At 36.9% G+C, this 16,188-nt stretch overlaps 1 protein-coding gene and 1 non-coding gene across 2 annotated transcripts in view; one reads left to right on the top strand and one right to left on the bottom strand.

The window, feature by feature from the left end:
- LOC107919864 (uncharacterized) overlaps positions 1–15,770 on the bottom strand; it is a 59,768-nt gene extending 43,998 nt beyond the window's left edge. Inside the window, exons 1-6 of the mRNA XM_016849270.1 lie at positions 15,662–15,770; positions 15,250–15,568; positions 14,682–14,952; positions 13,939–14,167; positions 13,567–13,739; positions 3,299–3,442 (exon numbers count right to left, since the gene is read on the bottom strand). Of these exons, the coding sequence (XP_016704759.1) occupies positions 3,299–3,442; positions 13,567–13,739; positions 13,939–14,167; positions 14,682–14,952; positions 15,250–15,568; positions 15,662–15,770 (1,245 nt within the window). The remainder of the gene's footprint in view (positions 1–3,298; positions 3,443–13,566; positions 13,740–13,938; positions 14,168–14,681; positions 14,953–15,249; positions 15,569–15,661) is intronic.
- On the top strand, positions 4,939–5,045 carry LOC121216908 (small nucleolar RNA R71). Its single transcript, XR_005913115.1, has one exon. It is a non-coding gene; the product is annotated as a small nucleolar RNA R71 (small nucleolar RNA).
- Positions 15,771–16,188: the final 418 nt, after the last annotated feature.

The raw sequence follows: 16,188 nt of genomic DNA, 5'->3' as shown, positions 1-16,188 counted from the left end.
GCACGCCCGTGTGCCCTTATTTCAGCCCGTGTGTTTCGTGGTTTTCAAATTTGGTCGTGTCCAGAATTCGGCCTACGCTCGTGTTTTTGGGGCGTGTTGGTGCACATGGTCGTGTCACACGGCCGTGTCTTGTTTTGTTTGCTTCTCCCACGCCCGTGCATATATGCGCACACTCATGTTATTTTGACAGTTTCGACCACGAGTGGTCAGTGCGGGCGTGTCGTACGCCCTTGTTAATTTCTTAGTTTCTACGATGGCTTATAGACACGGGTGTGTCGAACGCCCGTGTTGATTTGGAAGGATTACCCACGGCTATGTCGCACGACCGTAGAAATGTATCGAATCCCGTGTTTGGGGAAAAATTTTGCTCTATTTTCACACGGCCGTATCACATGGCCGTGTCGTCGCCCATGGTATGAGCACGACCTAAGGCACGCCCGTGTGCCTGGCCGTGTGAATTTGGAAAACCTGTGTTCAAGGACCCAGTTAATGATTTAGATGTTAAAAACTAAAATTTAAAGAAAAACTAAAATTTAAAGAAATCAACATCGTTAGTGCTCGGGTTGCCTCCCGAGAACCGTTTATTTAGAGTCTAAGCTGAACTCTACTTTGTGGGTATATTCAGGTAAGTTCTTGGAGCCGTAGCTCCTCTTTATCGTCTTCAAAATTCTCATCGTTATAAAGTTTGAGACGATGTCCATTTACCTTCAAAGTGCCTTGTGATGGATGACTTACCTCTATTGTGTCTTATGGAAACACAGTTTGGACTATGAAAGGACTTGACCATTGTGATTTAAGCTTTCCAGGAAACAATTTGAGTCTCGAGTTATATAACAGGACAAGATCTCTAACTTCAAATTGCTTGTGTTGCCTCAAACGAGCGTCATGGTGGCGCTTTGTTGCTTCCTTGTATAGGCGTGAATTTTCATATGCATTGGTTCACCACTCATCTAACTCGTTCAACTGCATCAACCTGTTTTCACCTGCAAGTTTGGGATCAAAGTTTAGAAATTTTATAGCCCAGAATGCCTTGTGTTAAAACTCAAACGGTAGATGACAACATTTTTCGTAAACAAGTCTGTAAGGGGATGTTCCTATGGGGGTCTTAAAAGTAGTTCTATAAGCCCATAAAGCATTATCTACTTTCATCGCCCAATCCTTCCTATTTGATTCTACTGTCTTTTCTAGGATACGTTTGAGCTCTCAGTTTGCTACTTCAACTTGTCCACTAGATTGAGGATGATAGGGGGTAGCTGTTCTGTGGTGAACTCCGTATTTCTTAAGGGTCTTATCAAATTGGGCGTTACAAAAATGAGTACCCTTATCACTAATAATTGCTCTAGGTGTTCCAAATCGAAAGAAGAGTTTCTTAAGGAATCATACTACCACTTTAGCATCATTAGTAGGTAAAGCTTGGGCTTCCACCCATTTAGACGTATAATCAATGGCTACTAATATGTATTTAGTCCCAAATAAGCTTGGGCTTCTGACCTTGTCTGCACATATATAGAAAAGGAAAGGGTCTTCCCAAAAGTAGTTTTTCACATCAGTAAAGAATCGCTTCTTTTGCTAATGTGTCAACCCTTTCGGGGTAATGTTAGAGGCTAAAAAATTCACAATGTCTGCAAACCAAGGTACCTTAGAATCAAATATAGCAAAAAATTGTTCTTCAGGAAATGAGTCATTTATTTCAACTTCATCTGGCTCTTTGGTACTTGAATTTTCAAGCTTGGAAAGATGATCAGCCACGAGATTTTTAGCTCATTTCTTATCCTGAATCTCCAAGTCAAATTCTTGTAATAACAGATTCCATCGAATAAGTCAAGGTTTTGCATCAGTCTTAGTTAAAAGGTAGCGAAGAGCAGAATGGTCAGTATAAATGACAACTCTAGACAATATTAGATATGGCTTAAATTTATCGAATGCAAAAACCACAGCTAGTAGCTCTTTCTCCGTGGTGGTGTAGTTTTCTTGTGCGGCTATCAAAGTTTTGCTAGCATAATAGATAGGTTGAAAATGCTTGTCTCTTTGCTACCCCAAAACTGCACCTACTTCAAAATCACTTGCATCACACATTAGTTCGAAAGGTAAATTCCAATCAGGTGCGATTATAATTGGAGCATTAATCAATTTATCCTTTAAAATATTAAATGCCTCTATAGATTCCTGATCAAAATTAAAAGGCACATCTTTTTTTAGTAATTTAGTCAAAGGCTTAGTTATTTTAGAAAATTCTTTAATAAATCTTCTATAAAACCCAGCATGTCCTAAAAAGCTTCTAATAGCCTTAACCGAACTAGGGGGAGGTAGTTTTTCAATGGTTTCAATCTTAGATTTATCAACCTCAATCCATTTACTAGAAATTTTATGTCCTAACACAATACCTTTTTGAACTATAAAGTGACATTTTTCCCAGTTAAGGACAAGGTTCATTTCCTCACATCTTATTAAAACTCGTTTCAAATTTTTAAGGCAAAGATGGAAAGAGTTACCGAATATCGAGAAATCATCTATAAATACCTTCATGATGTCTTCAACAAGTTCGTCAAAAATGGCCACCATGCAGTGTTGAAAGTAGCAGGAGCATTACATAATCCAAAAGGCATTCTACGATAAGCAAACATACCGTATGGACATGGGAATGTTGTCTTTTCTTGATCTTCAGGAGCTATTGGGATTTGAAAATAACCAGAGAGTCCGTCTAAAAAGTAGTAGTACATGTGCCTGGATAATCTTTCCAACATTTGCTCGATGAATGGAAGGGGGAAGTGATCTTTTCTCGTGGCGTCATTCAGCTTCCTATAGTCAATGCAAACCCTCCAACCTATGACTGTCCTTGTTGAGATTAATTTATTCTTCTCATTGGCTACAACAGTCATGCATCCTTTCTTAGGAACAACCTGCACTAGACTTACCCAAGAACTGTCAGAAATAGGATAAATTATTCTAGCATTTAAGTGTTTAATTACCTCAGCTTTAACAACTTCTTTCATGTTGAGGTTAATTCGTCTTTGAGCTTGTACACATGGCTTATAATCATCTTCCATTAAAATTTTGTGGGTGCAAAAAGAAGGGTTGATCCCTTTAATGTCAGAAATTTTCCAAGCTATGGCTCTTTTATGTTCTCTTAATACTTGGAGCAATTCCTCTTTCTCCTTGGGTTGCAAGTTAGAAGCAATAATCACTGGTAATGTAGAATTATTTCCAAGGAATGCGTATTCCAAGTGATTTGGCAATTGTTTAAGTTCCAGTTTGGGAGGTTCTTCAATAGAGGGTTTTTTTTAAGTTCATTGTTTACCTTAATACCATCATATTCTGCTTGTCTTGGGGAGGGTTCATTGGAATTTAGTTCAGCATTTATCTTACCTATCTCAGAATCATCATCATCTACCTCCTCTCCTTGGGCAAGACACAGTTCCGACATGTCCTTATGTACGATTTCCTGAAAAGAAATTTTAAAAATAATCTCTTCGTCACCTACTCTAAGTACCAATTTACCATCACCCACATCAATAATAGCCCTAGCAGTGGATAAAAATGGACAACCTAAGATTAAAGGCACTTCAACATCTTCATCCATGTCAAGCACAACGAAATCAACAGGGAATATAAATTTATCTACTTTTACAAGTACGTCCTCTATAATACCCCTAGGATATTTAACAGATCTATCAGCTAGTTGAATACTCATCCTAGTAGGTTTAGATTCCCCAAGAACAAGTTGTTTAAGCATTTTATATGGCATCAAATTAATGCTAGAGCCTAAATCAGCTAGTGCCTTATCAACATTCAAACTACCAATTAAGCAGGGAATAGTAAAACTTCCTGGATCTTTCAGTTTGGTTGGCAGTTTATTTTGGAGTATGGACGAGCACTCATTAAGTTCCACTGTAGATAGGTCTTCAAATTTCCTTTTGTTTGTTAGAAGCTCCTTTAAAAATTTTGCATATGTAGGCATCTACGATATAGCTTCAATAAAAGGTAAGTTAATATACAATTGTTTAAAAAGTTTAAGAAATTTACCAAATTGTGCATCCATGCGGTCTTTCTTCAACTTTGCTGGATATGGGATTGGTGGTTTATATTCATTTGGCATTGGATTGTCATTGCTTTCAGGTTTTACTTCCTCTCATTCGTTTCTGTCGGCTTCTTGTGGTGGCTTCTTTTTAGATTCAGCTAACACTTTCCCACTCCTTAGTGTAACTGCTTTCACATGGTCTTTTGGATTGGGTTCGGTGTTACTAGGTAGACTTCTTGGTGGTCTTTCTGAAATCAATTTAGCAAGCTGGCCTATCTGAGTTTCAAGCCCTTGGATCAAAACTTGTTGATTTTTAACTACTATTTCGGTATTTTGAAAACGAGTTCTAACACCGAGATAAATTTCATTAGCATCTCTTCAAGGGTCTGCTTCTTTTCCTGTTGGTAAGGTGGTTGTTGAAAACTTGGGGGATGTTGTGGCCTTTGATTTCCTTGGCCACCCCACGAGAAGTTGGGATGGTTTCTCCAACCTGCATTATAATTGTTACTATAAGGATTATTTTGAGGTCGAGGATTATTACCCATATAATTCAATTGCTCATTTTCCATGTTGTGGCTATAGTGTGGGTATTCTGAATTGCTTGTTCCACCTCTATTTGCATTGTACTGCATTACTGGATGAGCCTTTTAAGAACCAAGTAAACCATCAATTTTTTTATTCAAAAGTTCTACCTGATTAGAGAGCATAGTGACCGAATTGACGTTAAAAACACCGGCCGCTTTCGTTGGCTTTGTCCTCATGACTTGCCACTGATAATTATTCAGTGACATCTCTTCTATAAATTCATAAGCCTCTTCAGGTGTCTTATTATTGATAGCCCACTAGCAGCTGCTTCAATCATCTGTCTAATCGAAGGATTCAGGCCATTTTGAAAAGTTTGAACCTGTAGCCAAAGTGGTAACCCAAGGTGAGGGCACCTTCTCAATAGATCCTTGTATCTCTCTCATGCATCATAAAGAGTTTCTAGATCCATCTACACAAAAGAAGAGATATCATTCCTCAATTTAGCTGTTTTAGCCGGCGAAAAATATTTAAGTAAAAAATATTCGGTCATTTGTTCGCAAGTAGTGATCGACCCTCGTGGTAACGAGTTCAACCACTGTTTAGCCTTATTCCTCAACGAAAAGGAAAATAATCGAAGGCGAACGGCATTATAAAAAATGCCATTAATTTTAAAAGTGTCACAAAGTTCCAGAAAATTCTCTAAGTGAGTGTTTGGATCCTCATCTTGCAAACCATCAAAATGAACAAACTATTGTATCATTTGAATCGTGTTAGGTTTCAGTTCAAAATTATTTGCAGCAATAGCAGGCCTAACTATACTCGATTCAGTTCTTGTTAAATTAGGTTTAGCATAATCATACATAGTACGAGGAGCAGGATTCTGATTTACTGGATCAGCAGCAATCGCTGGAGGTAGCGAATTTTCCTGATTTTCAGCCATCTCCTCGGTTGTGGGTTGAATATCGTCCTCTTGCCCTTCCTCTATGTATTGTAGGCTTTGCCTTATTTCTCTTCGGTTTCTACGAGCTGCGCTTTCGATCTCACTATCAAAAAGTAATGGTCTTGATGGGTTTCTTCTAGTCATAAACTATACAAACCTGCCAAAAGTAAATAGAAGAAAATTTAGTAATCTAAACAAAATAAAATTTAAATTGCAATAAAATAAATGGCTAAAGTAATAAAAATTAAGCGTTCCTAATATCTTGTTCCCCGGCAACGGCGCCAAAAACTTGATGTGCGTGATAAGTTTTATATTTATGATTGATCGTACTTAAAACTAAATATTATCACGATAAAGGTAAGCGCACCTATCGAATAGTAGTACAACTTATAGCAAGACCGGAATGTCGAACTCACAAGAACTAAAAGTACTAGTATTAACCTTATTTTTTTATCTAGCTTAAAAATAAGGGGATTTACTTTATCTAAACTAATTAACTAAACTAAGAATGCACAAAAAGTAAATTGAGGAAATAATTTTGAGAAAATTGATTGATTTAGACAATACCCAAGGAAGAATCCACCTAGACCTCACTTGTTATTTGACTCTGAACTAGATGATTTATTCACTTGACTCGATCTGTAGAAATCCCTAATTTATATTATTATCTCTCTCGAGACTAACAACGTCTAACCCTAGGCTAATTAACTGAAATCTCTTTCTAATAAAAACCCCTAGTGTTGCATTAACTCGATCTATGGATTCCCTTATTAGGTTTGACCCTAACCCGGCAGATTTATATCGCCCTATGTCTAGGGGTGCAATCAACTCCGCTTAATTATGCTAGATCTACTCTTAGACAGAGACTTTTGCTCCTCCGAATAAGCACATCAATACTTGACTCAATATCCTGGAATATTAAATTAAGAATTAAGAACACATAATTAAGAACAAATCAAGTATTTATCATATAATTCAGAAAATAGTAACAAGATCAGTCTTAGGTTTCATCCCCCTTAGGTATTTAGGGGATTTAGTTCATATGTGTAAAAGAAAAAATCGTAGAAGAATAATAATAACAAAACATAAAGAAAACCCAAAAACCCTTGAAGGAAATTGAAGGGAGATCTTCAATCTTGAAGGAGAAACCGGCTTCTGAAATGGATCAATCGGCTTTCTTCGAGTAATTCCTTGCCTCCTACTCCGTGTCCTATTCTATGTGCCCTTCTATGGTGTTTATATAGGCTTTAGAATGCTTCCAAACCCTCAAAAGTGGCATTTTCTGAATAGAACTAGACTTGGGATTGACAGGGACATGGCCGTGTACCACGCCCGTGTGCAAGTGCTTGAACCCGTATTAGATTCTGTTAAATAGACACGGACGTGTGGTCTACCCGTGTGAAGAAGTCCAGGCCTTGTTGATTTCCCACGTTGACCCATTTTCTCCGTTTTTGGCCCATTTCTCACTCTTTTTACTCTCCTATGTTCACCTAAGCATAAAATATGAAATTAAAGGATTAGGAGCACCAAATTCCAAAAATCTAATGATAATTCATCCAAAAATGTGCTAAGCATGGGATAAAAATATGTATAAATTGTGACTTATCAGGACGATACGCGTGTGTTTGAAAAGTTTTAATTTGGAAAAAATTTTGTGGCCTGGTTTTGCATGTTTGTGAATGTTTAAGTCTGGTAACGCCTCGAACCCTGTCCCGGTATCAGATACGGGTAAGGTTTGTTACACCATGGACACGGGCGTGTGTCAGGCAATGTGAAAACTCCTGTAGGTTTGAATTTGGAATGTAATTCACACGGGCTCAGGGCACAAGCGTGTCCCCTTGTGCTTAGGCCGTGTGAACCACAAGGGCCTTCAGCACAGCCATGTCATAATGGCTACACGAGCATGTGCCCTACTTCAAGTGGCATTTTTCAAAGTTTTCAAAGATGTTGGGATTAATCCTGGGTTATTTCCAGAGATTTATTGACCAGAAGTGCAAATAATTTCTGGAGCTGAAACAGGGTCGGATGACCATGACAGAGTATGAGCAGAAATTTGTGAGACTCAATCGGTATGCCCGAGAGTGTGTTTCTACCAAAACCATAATGTGTAAAAGATTTGAAGATGGGCTGAACAAAGACATTAAACTGTTAGTTGGCATACTTGAGATGAAAGAGTTTGTGGTACTGGTTGAGCGAGCCTGCAAAGCTGAAGAGCTTGGGAAAGAGAAAAGAAAAGCTGACTTTGAAGCTAGAGATGCATGTAAAAGAACATCCGGTAAGTCATTCCAGTCGGCACCAAAGAAGTTTCGGGATGATTTCAGCCGGTCCAAAGCCACTTCGGGTTATTCTAGATGGGATCAGAGTAGACCACCTCTATACTCGAGTGCTACCTTAGTAGCTAGTGTGGGGAAACTTTAGATCAAATCAACCTGAGTGTAAACATTGCAGCAAATGACATCTCGACAGTTGCAGGTTGCATGATCGGGCTTTTTTAAATGTGGGTCGATGGATCAATATATTCGTGATTGCCCAGTGTTAGCTGAAGAAAATCCAGTGCAGAATACGAGATCGAGTAATACTGCAGCTCGAGGTAGACCACCCAGAAATGTGGGTAATGCGAGTGGCAGTCAGAGATGGACTAAAGATACAGCAGTCAGATCTGAGGCTCATGCACCTGCTAGAGCCTATGCTATTCGCGCACGTGAGGAGGGTTCATCCCCAAATGTCATTCTTGGTACATTCACTCTTTATGATACTAATGTTATTGCATTAATTGATCCTGGTTCTACTCATTTTTATGTGTGTGAGACATTAGTATTCAATAAGACTTTATCTATTGAGTCTACTAAGTTTGTGATTAGAGTGTCAAACCCCTTGGGCCGGTATGTTATGGTTGACAAAGTGTGTAAGAATTGTCCCTTGATGGTTCGAGATTCGTGCTTTCTGACTGACTTGATGTTGTTTTCATTTGATGAGTTTGACATAATTTTGGATATGGATTGGTTGACTTTGCATGATGCTATTGTAAACTGCAAAAAAAAGACCATTGATTTATGGTGCTAGAATGATGAGATTATTCGGATTGAATCTAATGATCTGAATAGGTTACCAGCAATGATTTCTTCGATGTTAGCTCAGAAATATGTGAGAAAAGGCCGTGAAGCTTACTTTGCATATGTGCTTGATAGTAAAGTGGCTGAAAGGAACATTGAATCAGTTCCTATTGTGCGCAAGTATTCAGATGTGTTTCCTAAAGAATTACTAGGTTTGCCACCTAATTGGAAGGTAGAGTTTGGTATTGAGTTAATGCCTGGGACGACTCCAATATCTATAGCTCTGTACAAAATGGAACCTACATAATTAAAAGAATTGAAAGCTCAGTTACAAGAGTTGATTGATAGAAGGTTTGCGCGACCGAGTTTCTCACCATGGGGTACACCGATGTTGTTTGTGAAAAAGAAAAATGGAACTATGAGAATGTTCATTGATTATAGACAGCTCAATAATGTGACTATAAAGAATAAATACCCATTGCCGCGGATTGACAATTTGTTTGACCAATTGAAGGGAGCCACAGTGTTCTCGAAGATACATTTGGGATCAGGCTACTATCAGTTGCGAGTTAAAGACTCTGATGTGCCGAAGACTACTTTTTGAACGAGGTATGGACATTATGAGTTTTTGGTTATGCCTTTTGGACTTACTAATGCACCTGTTGTTTTCATGGATTTGATGAATCGGATCTTTAGACCATATCTGGATCGGTTTGTGGTTGTGTTCATAGATGACATGATTTACTCTCGTGATGAAACCGAACATGCCAAACATCTGAACTTGTGTTACAGACTTTTCGAGATAAAAAGTTGTATGCAAAGTTCAGTAAATGTGAATTCTGGTTAAGCGAAGTCAGTTTTCGGGCATATTGAATCAGCATCGAGTATTCGGGTTGATCTGAGTAAAATTTCACCCATACTTGATTAAAACCTCAGAAAAAAATTTTGAATTCCGAAGTTTTCTGGGACTTGCTGGTTTTTATAGATGGTTCGTGAAAGGTTACTCCACGATTGCAGCCCCGATGACGAAGCTATTGCAGAAGGATGTTAAGTTCGAGTGGTTAGAAAAGTGTTAGAAAAGTTTTGATCAGTTGAAAGCCCTTTTGACCGAAGATCTAGTACTAGTTTAGCCAGAACTGGGTAAAGACTTTTTTATTTATAGTGACGCATCTTTAAATGGCTTGGGTTGTAACACCCCTAACCCGTATCCGTCACTAGAATAGGGTTTCGAGGCATTATCGGATTTGTACACTAACAATTATACACAACCAATTTATAAATATGTATTTCAAATCAATTCTTTTCAAATATTCAACTTAAAGTCCCTAATATGGGCCTACAGTGCCCAATACATGCTTTGGAAATGGTTCAGGACTAAACCGACAACTTTGAAAATTTTTCCTTGAAGATAGGGGCACACGCCCGTGTGGCCTGGGACATGGCCGTGGGGCTAGCCCGTGGGAATCCCATGGCCATGTGGCCAGCCCATGTGGAATTGGGACTTACAATTTCTTAAGTATCGAGGGGTACACGGCCTGGGCACACGCCCATGTGGCTAGGCTGTGTGGTACACTGATTTTTCACCATTTTTATGCCATTTTACACGATTTTGACACACGACCATTCTTGAAACCCGTGTCCTTCACACGACCAAGACACACGACCGTGTCTTCTGCCCGTGTACTATCCTGACTTCATATTTAAATATCCAGAGGACACACGGTCATTTCACACGCCCGTGGGCTGTCCGTGTGTCACACACGGTCTAGACACATGCCCGTGTGTCTTACCCATGTTGATAAAATAAGGTCATTTCCTAGCCCTATTTCTCACCCAAGCTTAACCATTTTCCTACATGAAAACTTATAAATATATACCATCCATTTCAACTAATTTCCATCATTCAATCTAACATTTCCAACTTTTAAACATACTTTAAAGCTTACCTTTACATTGGTTTGTAAATCAAGTTTTATGACAGGTGATTTGTATCTTGTTGAACATGAACATACCACATTACCACAAAATATATATTACTAGCCATTCCAATGGCTAGATTGTAAGCAAACATGTTACTACACCATTTGGCCTTAATAGTCTATACATGTCATTATATCAAAATGAGTTTATCATTTATACCAAAATTAAGGAGTTGATAGTGTGATGATAGCTCTGACCCAATCCAACCTTCACGAGCTTCGAGCACTATAAAACAGGAAAAATAAACCTAGTAAGCATTAATGCTTAGTAAGTTCATATAACTAAACTACACTTACCACTCATATATAACAAGTAAATCACACATAAAGCAATTTATCCATCAATTTAGCAAACTAGCAAATATGACCTAAACACAATCATTCAACCAAAATTGGTTAGTACAAAAATTTTATTATGCATAGATGAGCTCATCATGTCATTTCTTCTTATTTCACTTGTTAATACATTTTCGTTGAATTTTTGAATTTCCAATGGATTTTTCCTTTTCTAGTTGTACACTCGAGGTGCACATTCCCTTTTCAAGTGGTACACACGAAGTGTACATGCCCTTTTCAATTTGTACACTCAAAGTGCACATAACCTTTTCAAGTGTACACATATAGTGTACCTTTCCTTTTCAAGTGGTATACACAAAGTATACCTTTCCTTTTCATATGGTATACACAAAGTATACATTTCCTTTTCATTTGGTATACACAAAGTATACCTTTCCTTTTCATATGGTATACAAAAAGTGTACATAACCTTTTCAAGTTGTACCATTTGGGTACATAAATCCTTTTCAAGTATCACCCTTTCGGGTTACATTCCTTTTCCTAATGAGATCAAAAGATTATCCCTTTCGGAACAACCGTTACTGCAACATATACAGGATCTCATATCCAATCAAAAATCAATATTCAAACAGATTCATGTAATATTTCATCATTTACATGTAAATCACAACTCAAGATTGATTTATTACATGTACATACCAATTACAAATCATAATGCACAATATTCAACAATCAATTCAACACATTTACATGCTTAATTTAGTTATACGAACTTACCTCGACAATTGATCGTATCTACTAATCCGAAACTTTTTCTTTCCCTCGATCTTTTTCTTTATTCGACACTTTTGGATCCATATAAATAAATTTAATCATCAATTCTATGATTTTTACATTCAATCAAGCCCACTTCACATTTTAGGAAAAAGTACCATTTTGCCCCTAAACTTTTGATTAATTCCAATTTCATCCCTAGGCTCGGAAATTGAAATTCATGCAATTTACTCTTTATTCCAAGCTTATTCAAAATTTCAATATAACTTTTACAGCACATGTATTTCATAATTTTCATAATTTTTCCTAGAATTTCACTACGTTGCAATTTAGTCCCTACACTTGTTTTCACTAAAAATCACATTGTAAAAGTGATTTATCTATCAACAATCTTTCATTTTCTATCAAAAACTTTCAATTTACAGCATATTCATCCATGGGTAATTTTCTAAACTTTGATTTTCTTTCAATTTAATCACCCAAATAAAGAAATTAAGCTTTCCCGATCTTAAAAATATAAAAATCACTAAAAACGGGACATAGAATTTACCAAATCAAGCATGAGAAATTTCCTTTCTCTCTCCTAAGGTTTTCATTTATTTTAGGAAGAATAAGATGATATAAAATGGATTTAATTCTATTTAATCATTTGTCATACTTTATTTAATTCAATTTCCAATTTAGTCCTTAACCTTTTTCAATTTTTCCATGGATGACTCATTAAAAATATCTACATGTTTTTCATCAATGGTCTAATTGCCATATGAGGACTTCTCATTTTTAATTCTATAGCTATTTAATCCTTATAACTACTAGAATTCAACTTTGACATTTTATTCAATTTAGTCCTTTTGCAATTAGACACATAATTGATAAAAATTTTCAATAAAAATTTTCATGCAATATTCCTATCTTAATACCTATAATTTTATGAAATTTAAATAATTTCATTTTTCGGACTCGAATTTTTGGTCTTGAAACCACTATTTCGATTTCACTGAAATTGCGCGGTTACAACTCTCCCCCCTTAAGGATTTTCGTCCTCGAAAATCTTACTAGTGAAAAGATTCGGGTACTGCCTTTTCATGATATCTTCAGGTTCCCAAGTAGCTTTTTCAATTCCATGTTTCTTCTAAAGAACCTTTACCAGTGCTATCTTTTTATTTCTCAATTCTTTTGTTTCCCGTGCTAAGATCTTAATTGGTTCCTCACTATGTCATGTCGGGCTGAATTTCTACTTCTGTTGGAGAGATAACATGTAATGGGTCCGACCGATACCGTCTTAACATTGACACATGAAAAACATTGTGAATTCTTTCAAGTTTTGGCGGTAATGCTAACCGATAAGCTACCAGTCCAATTATTTCAATGATCTCATATGGTCCAATAAACCGAGGACATAATTTTCTTTTACGACCAAAACGGAGAACTTTCTTTCAGGGTGACACTTTCAAGAATACCTTATCACCAATCTTAAACTGAATTTCCTTTCTTTTAAGATCAGCATAAGACTTTTGTCTGTCTGAAGTGCTTTCAGGCTGTCTTGTATCACATTTACCTTTTCTTCAATTTCTCAAATTAAATCAATGCCATGAATCTTCTTTTCACTGAACTCTGTCCAGTACAATGGTGTTTTACATTTCTGATCATATAAAGCTTCATACGGTGCCATTTTAATACTAAATTGGTAGCTATTATTTTAGGCAAATACCTTTCCCAGTTACCTTCAAATTCAAGTACACAACACCGTAACATGTCTTCTAATATCTAGATCACCCATTCTGATTGACCATTAGTTTGAGGATGGAATGCAGTACTAAAATGCAACTGTGTTCCTAGTGCTTCTTGCAATTTATACAGAAATCAGGATGTAAACCGAGGATCTCTATCAGCAACAATAGAAATCGGTACACCATGCAATCTAACAATTTTAGAGATATACAATTCGGCTAATTTATCCAATGAGAAGTCCATACGTACCGGTATAAAATGTGCCGATTTTGTTAACCTGTCAACAACTACCCAAATGGCATCTTTCTTTCTTGGTGACATAGGCAATCCCGTTACAAAGTCCATGGTAATCCTTTCCCATTTCCACTCCGGTATATTGATTGGCTGTAATAACCCTGAAGGCACCTGCTGCTCATCTTTCACTTGTTGACATATTAAACATTTGGCTACGAATTCAGAAATCTCTTTTCATTCTCAGCCACCAATACATCTTTTTCAAATCATTATACATTTTATTACTATTGGGATGAACTGACATTGTACCGTTATGAGCTTCATACAAAATCTTTTGTACCAGTTCTGAGTTCTTCAGAACACATATTCTATTTTTAAACAACAAACAATTATCAAACCCAATTTGAAACTCTGAATTAGAATTCTTTTGACATTGTTCCCGTTTAACTTCCAACTCATTGTCACTCTTTTGTGCTTCATAAATTTGTTGTATAAATGTCAGTGTAGCTTTCAATTCAGCTACATCCGAACCATCATCTGAACAAGATAACCGGGTGTTCATTGCTCTTAAAGTAAACAAAGATTTCCTGCTCAGTGCATCCACCACAACATTGGCCTTTCTCGGATGATAGTCAATAAATCAAATCATAATCCTTTATTAACTCAAGCCACCTGCGTTGCCTCAAATTCAAGTCTTTTTGTGTCATTAAATACTTCGGACTTTTATGGTCAGTGTAAATATGAGATTTTTCACCATATAAATAATGCCGCCATATTTTCAATGCAAACAATATGGCTGTCAGCTCAAGATCATGTACCGGGTTATTTGTTTCATGTGGTTTAAGTTGTCTTGAAGCATAGGCAACCACTTTACCTTCTTGCATCAAAATACAACCTAAATCATTTAAAGATGCATCACTATAAATTACAAATTCCTTACCCGATTCAGGTTGTACCAACACAGGTGCTTCAGTCAACAAAGTCTTCAGTCTATCAAAACTCTACTGACATTTATCATTCGACTTGAATTTTACATATTTCTGCAACAAATGAGTTATTGGAGAAGCAATCATTGAAAATCCTTTAACAAACCTCCGATAATATCCGGCTAGACCTAGAAAACTTCTAACCTCTGACACGTTCTTTGGTGGACTCCAATTAATAATTGCTAAAATTTTGTTCGGATCAACCCTGATGCCTTCAATAGATACAATATGACCAAGAAAGCTGACTTCTCGTAGCCAAAATTCACATTTACTAAACTTGCCATATAATTGTTTTTCCCGTAAAGTTTTCAACACAACCCTCAAATGTTCAACATGTTCATCTTCACTTTGAGAATAAACTAAAATATCATCTATGAATACCACGACAAACCTGTCTAGGTACAGTCTGAAAATCCTGTTCATTAAATCCATAAACACTGCTGGTGCATTTGTTAATCCACATGGCATCACCAAGAATTCGTAATGACCATATCTAGTTCTGAAAGCTGTCTTTGGAACATCTAAATCTTTCACCCGGAGCTGGTAATAACCCGAATGAAGATCAATCTTTCAAAATACAGTAGCTCCCTTCAACTGATCAAATAAGTCCTCAATTCGAGGTAGTGGATATTTATTCTTTATAGTGACTTTGTTGAGTTACTGGTAATCAATACATAACCTTAAAGATCCATCTTTCTTCTTTACAAATAACATCGGAGATCCCCATTCTGAGAAACTAGGTCGACCAAAACCCCTGTCAATTAATTCTTGTAACTGCACCTTCAACTCTTTTAACTCGGCAGGAGCCATTCGATAAGGCGCTATCGAAATAGGTGTTGCTCCTAGAATTAAATCTATAGAGAATTTCACTTCACTGACAGGTGGTAAGCCAGGCAATTCTTCTGAAAACACATCTAGAAACTCACATACAATTGGTAGAGATTGAATCTTTGACTCGGTTACCATAGTATCCAACACATAAGCAAGATAAGCATCATATCCCTTCCTCATACATTTCTGTGCTGCTATTGCTGAAATCATATTAAGTAATCTATCTAGCTTATCAGATTCAACATGAAGTAACTCACCATCTTGACATTTCAACACAATATACTTCTACTTACAATTAACCACTACATCATGTTGGGTTAACCAATCCATTCCCAATATCATATCGAATTCATCAACAGGCAGTAGCATTAAATCAGCCAAGAAACATTTACCCTTTACCATAAATGTAATATCCTGATTTTCGAGTTTTATCGTGATTCTCGATATTTTGGTAAAGTTTTTAAAATTAGGTATTTGGTTGTGAAATTCATAATTGGAGGGTGTAAATGGGCTTATGGAAGGCCCATGTGTTGGCCAAAACCCGGTAGTATTTTTGAATTTTGGACTAAGAAGTTAGGGGATTTGGATAGGTGGTCTTATTAAAAATTGTGGGTAAAATGTATCACAAAAGAGCCTCTGGTAAAGTGGCTAAGTGATGCCACTAGGGAGCTAAAAAGGTGGCGTGTAAGTGGTTGGGGGAAGACCTGGGTTCGATTCCCTGTGATGGCAAATGTGATGTTAATTTTTATGCTTTGAGCATGCAGGAGTTGTAGCCGAATGGAACTCTATGGGAGAGAGTTTGAATCAGTCAAACGCATGG

Source organism: Gossypium hirsutum, chromosome A02 (genome assembly GCF_007990345.1).
Source record: "Gossypium hirsutum isolate 1008001.06 chromosome A02, Gossypium_hirsutum_v2.1, whole genome shotgun sequence".
NCBI lineage: Eukaryota > Viridiplantae > Streptophyta > Magnoliopsida > Malvales > Malvaceae > Gossypium > Gossypium hirsutum.
The sequence above is the reverse complement of the archived record's forward strand: the minus strand, read 5'-3'. Positions and strand labels throughout refer to the sequence as shown.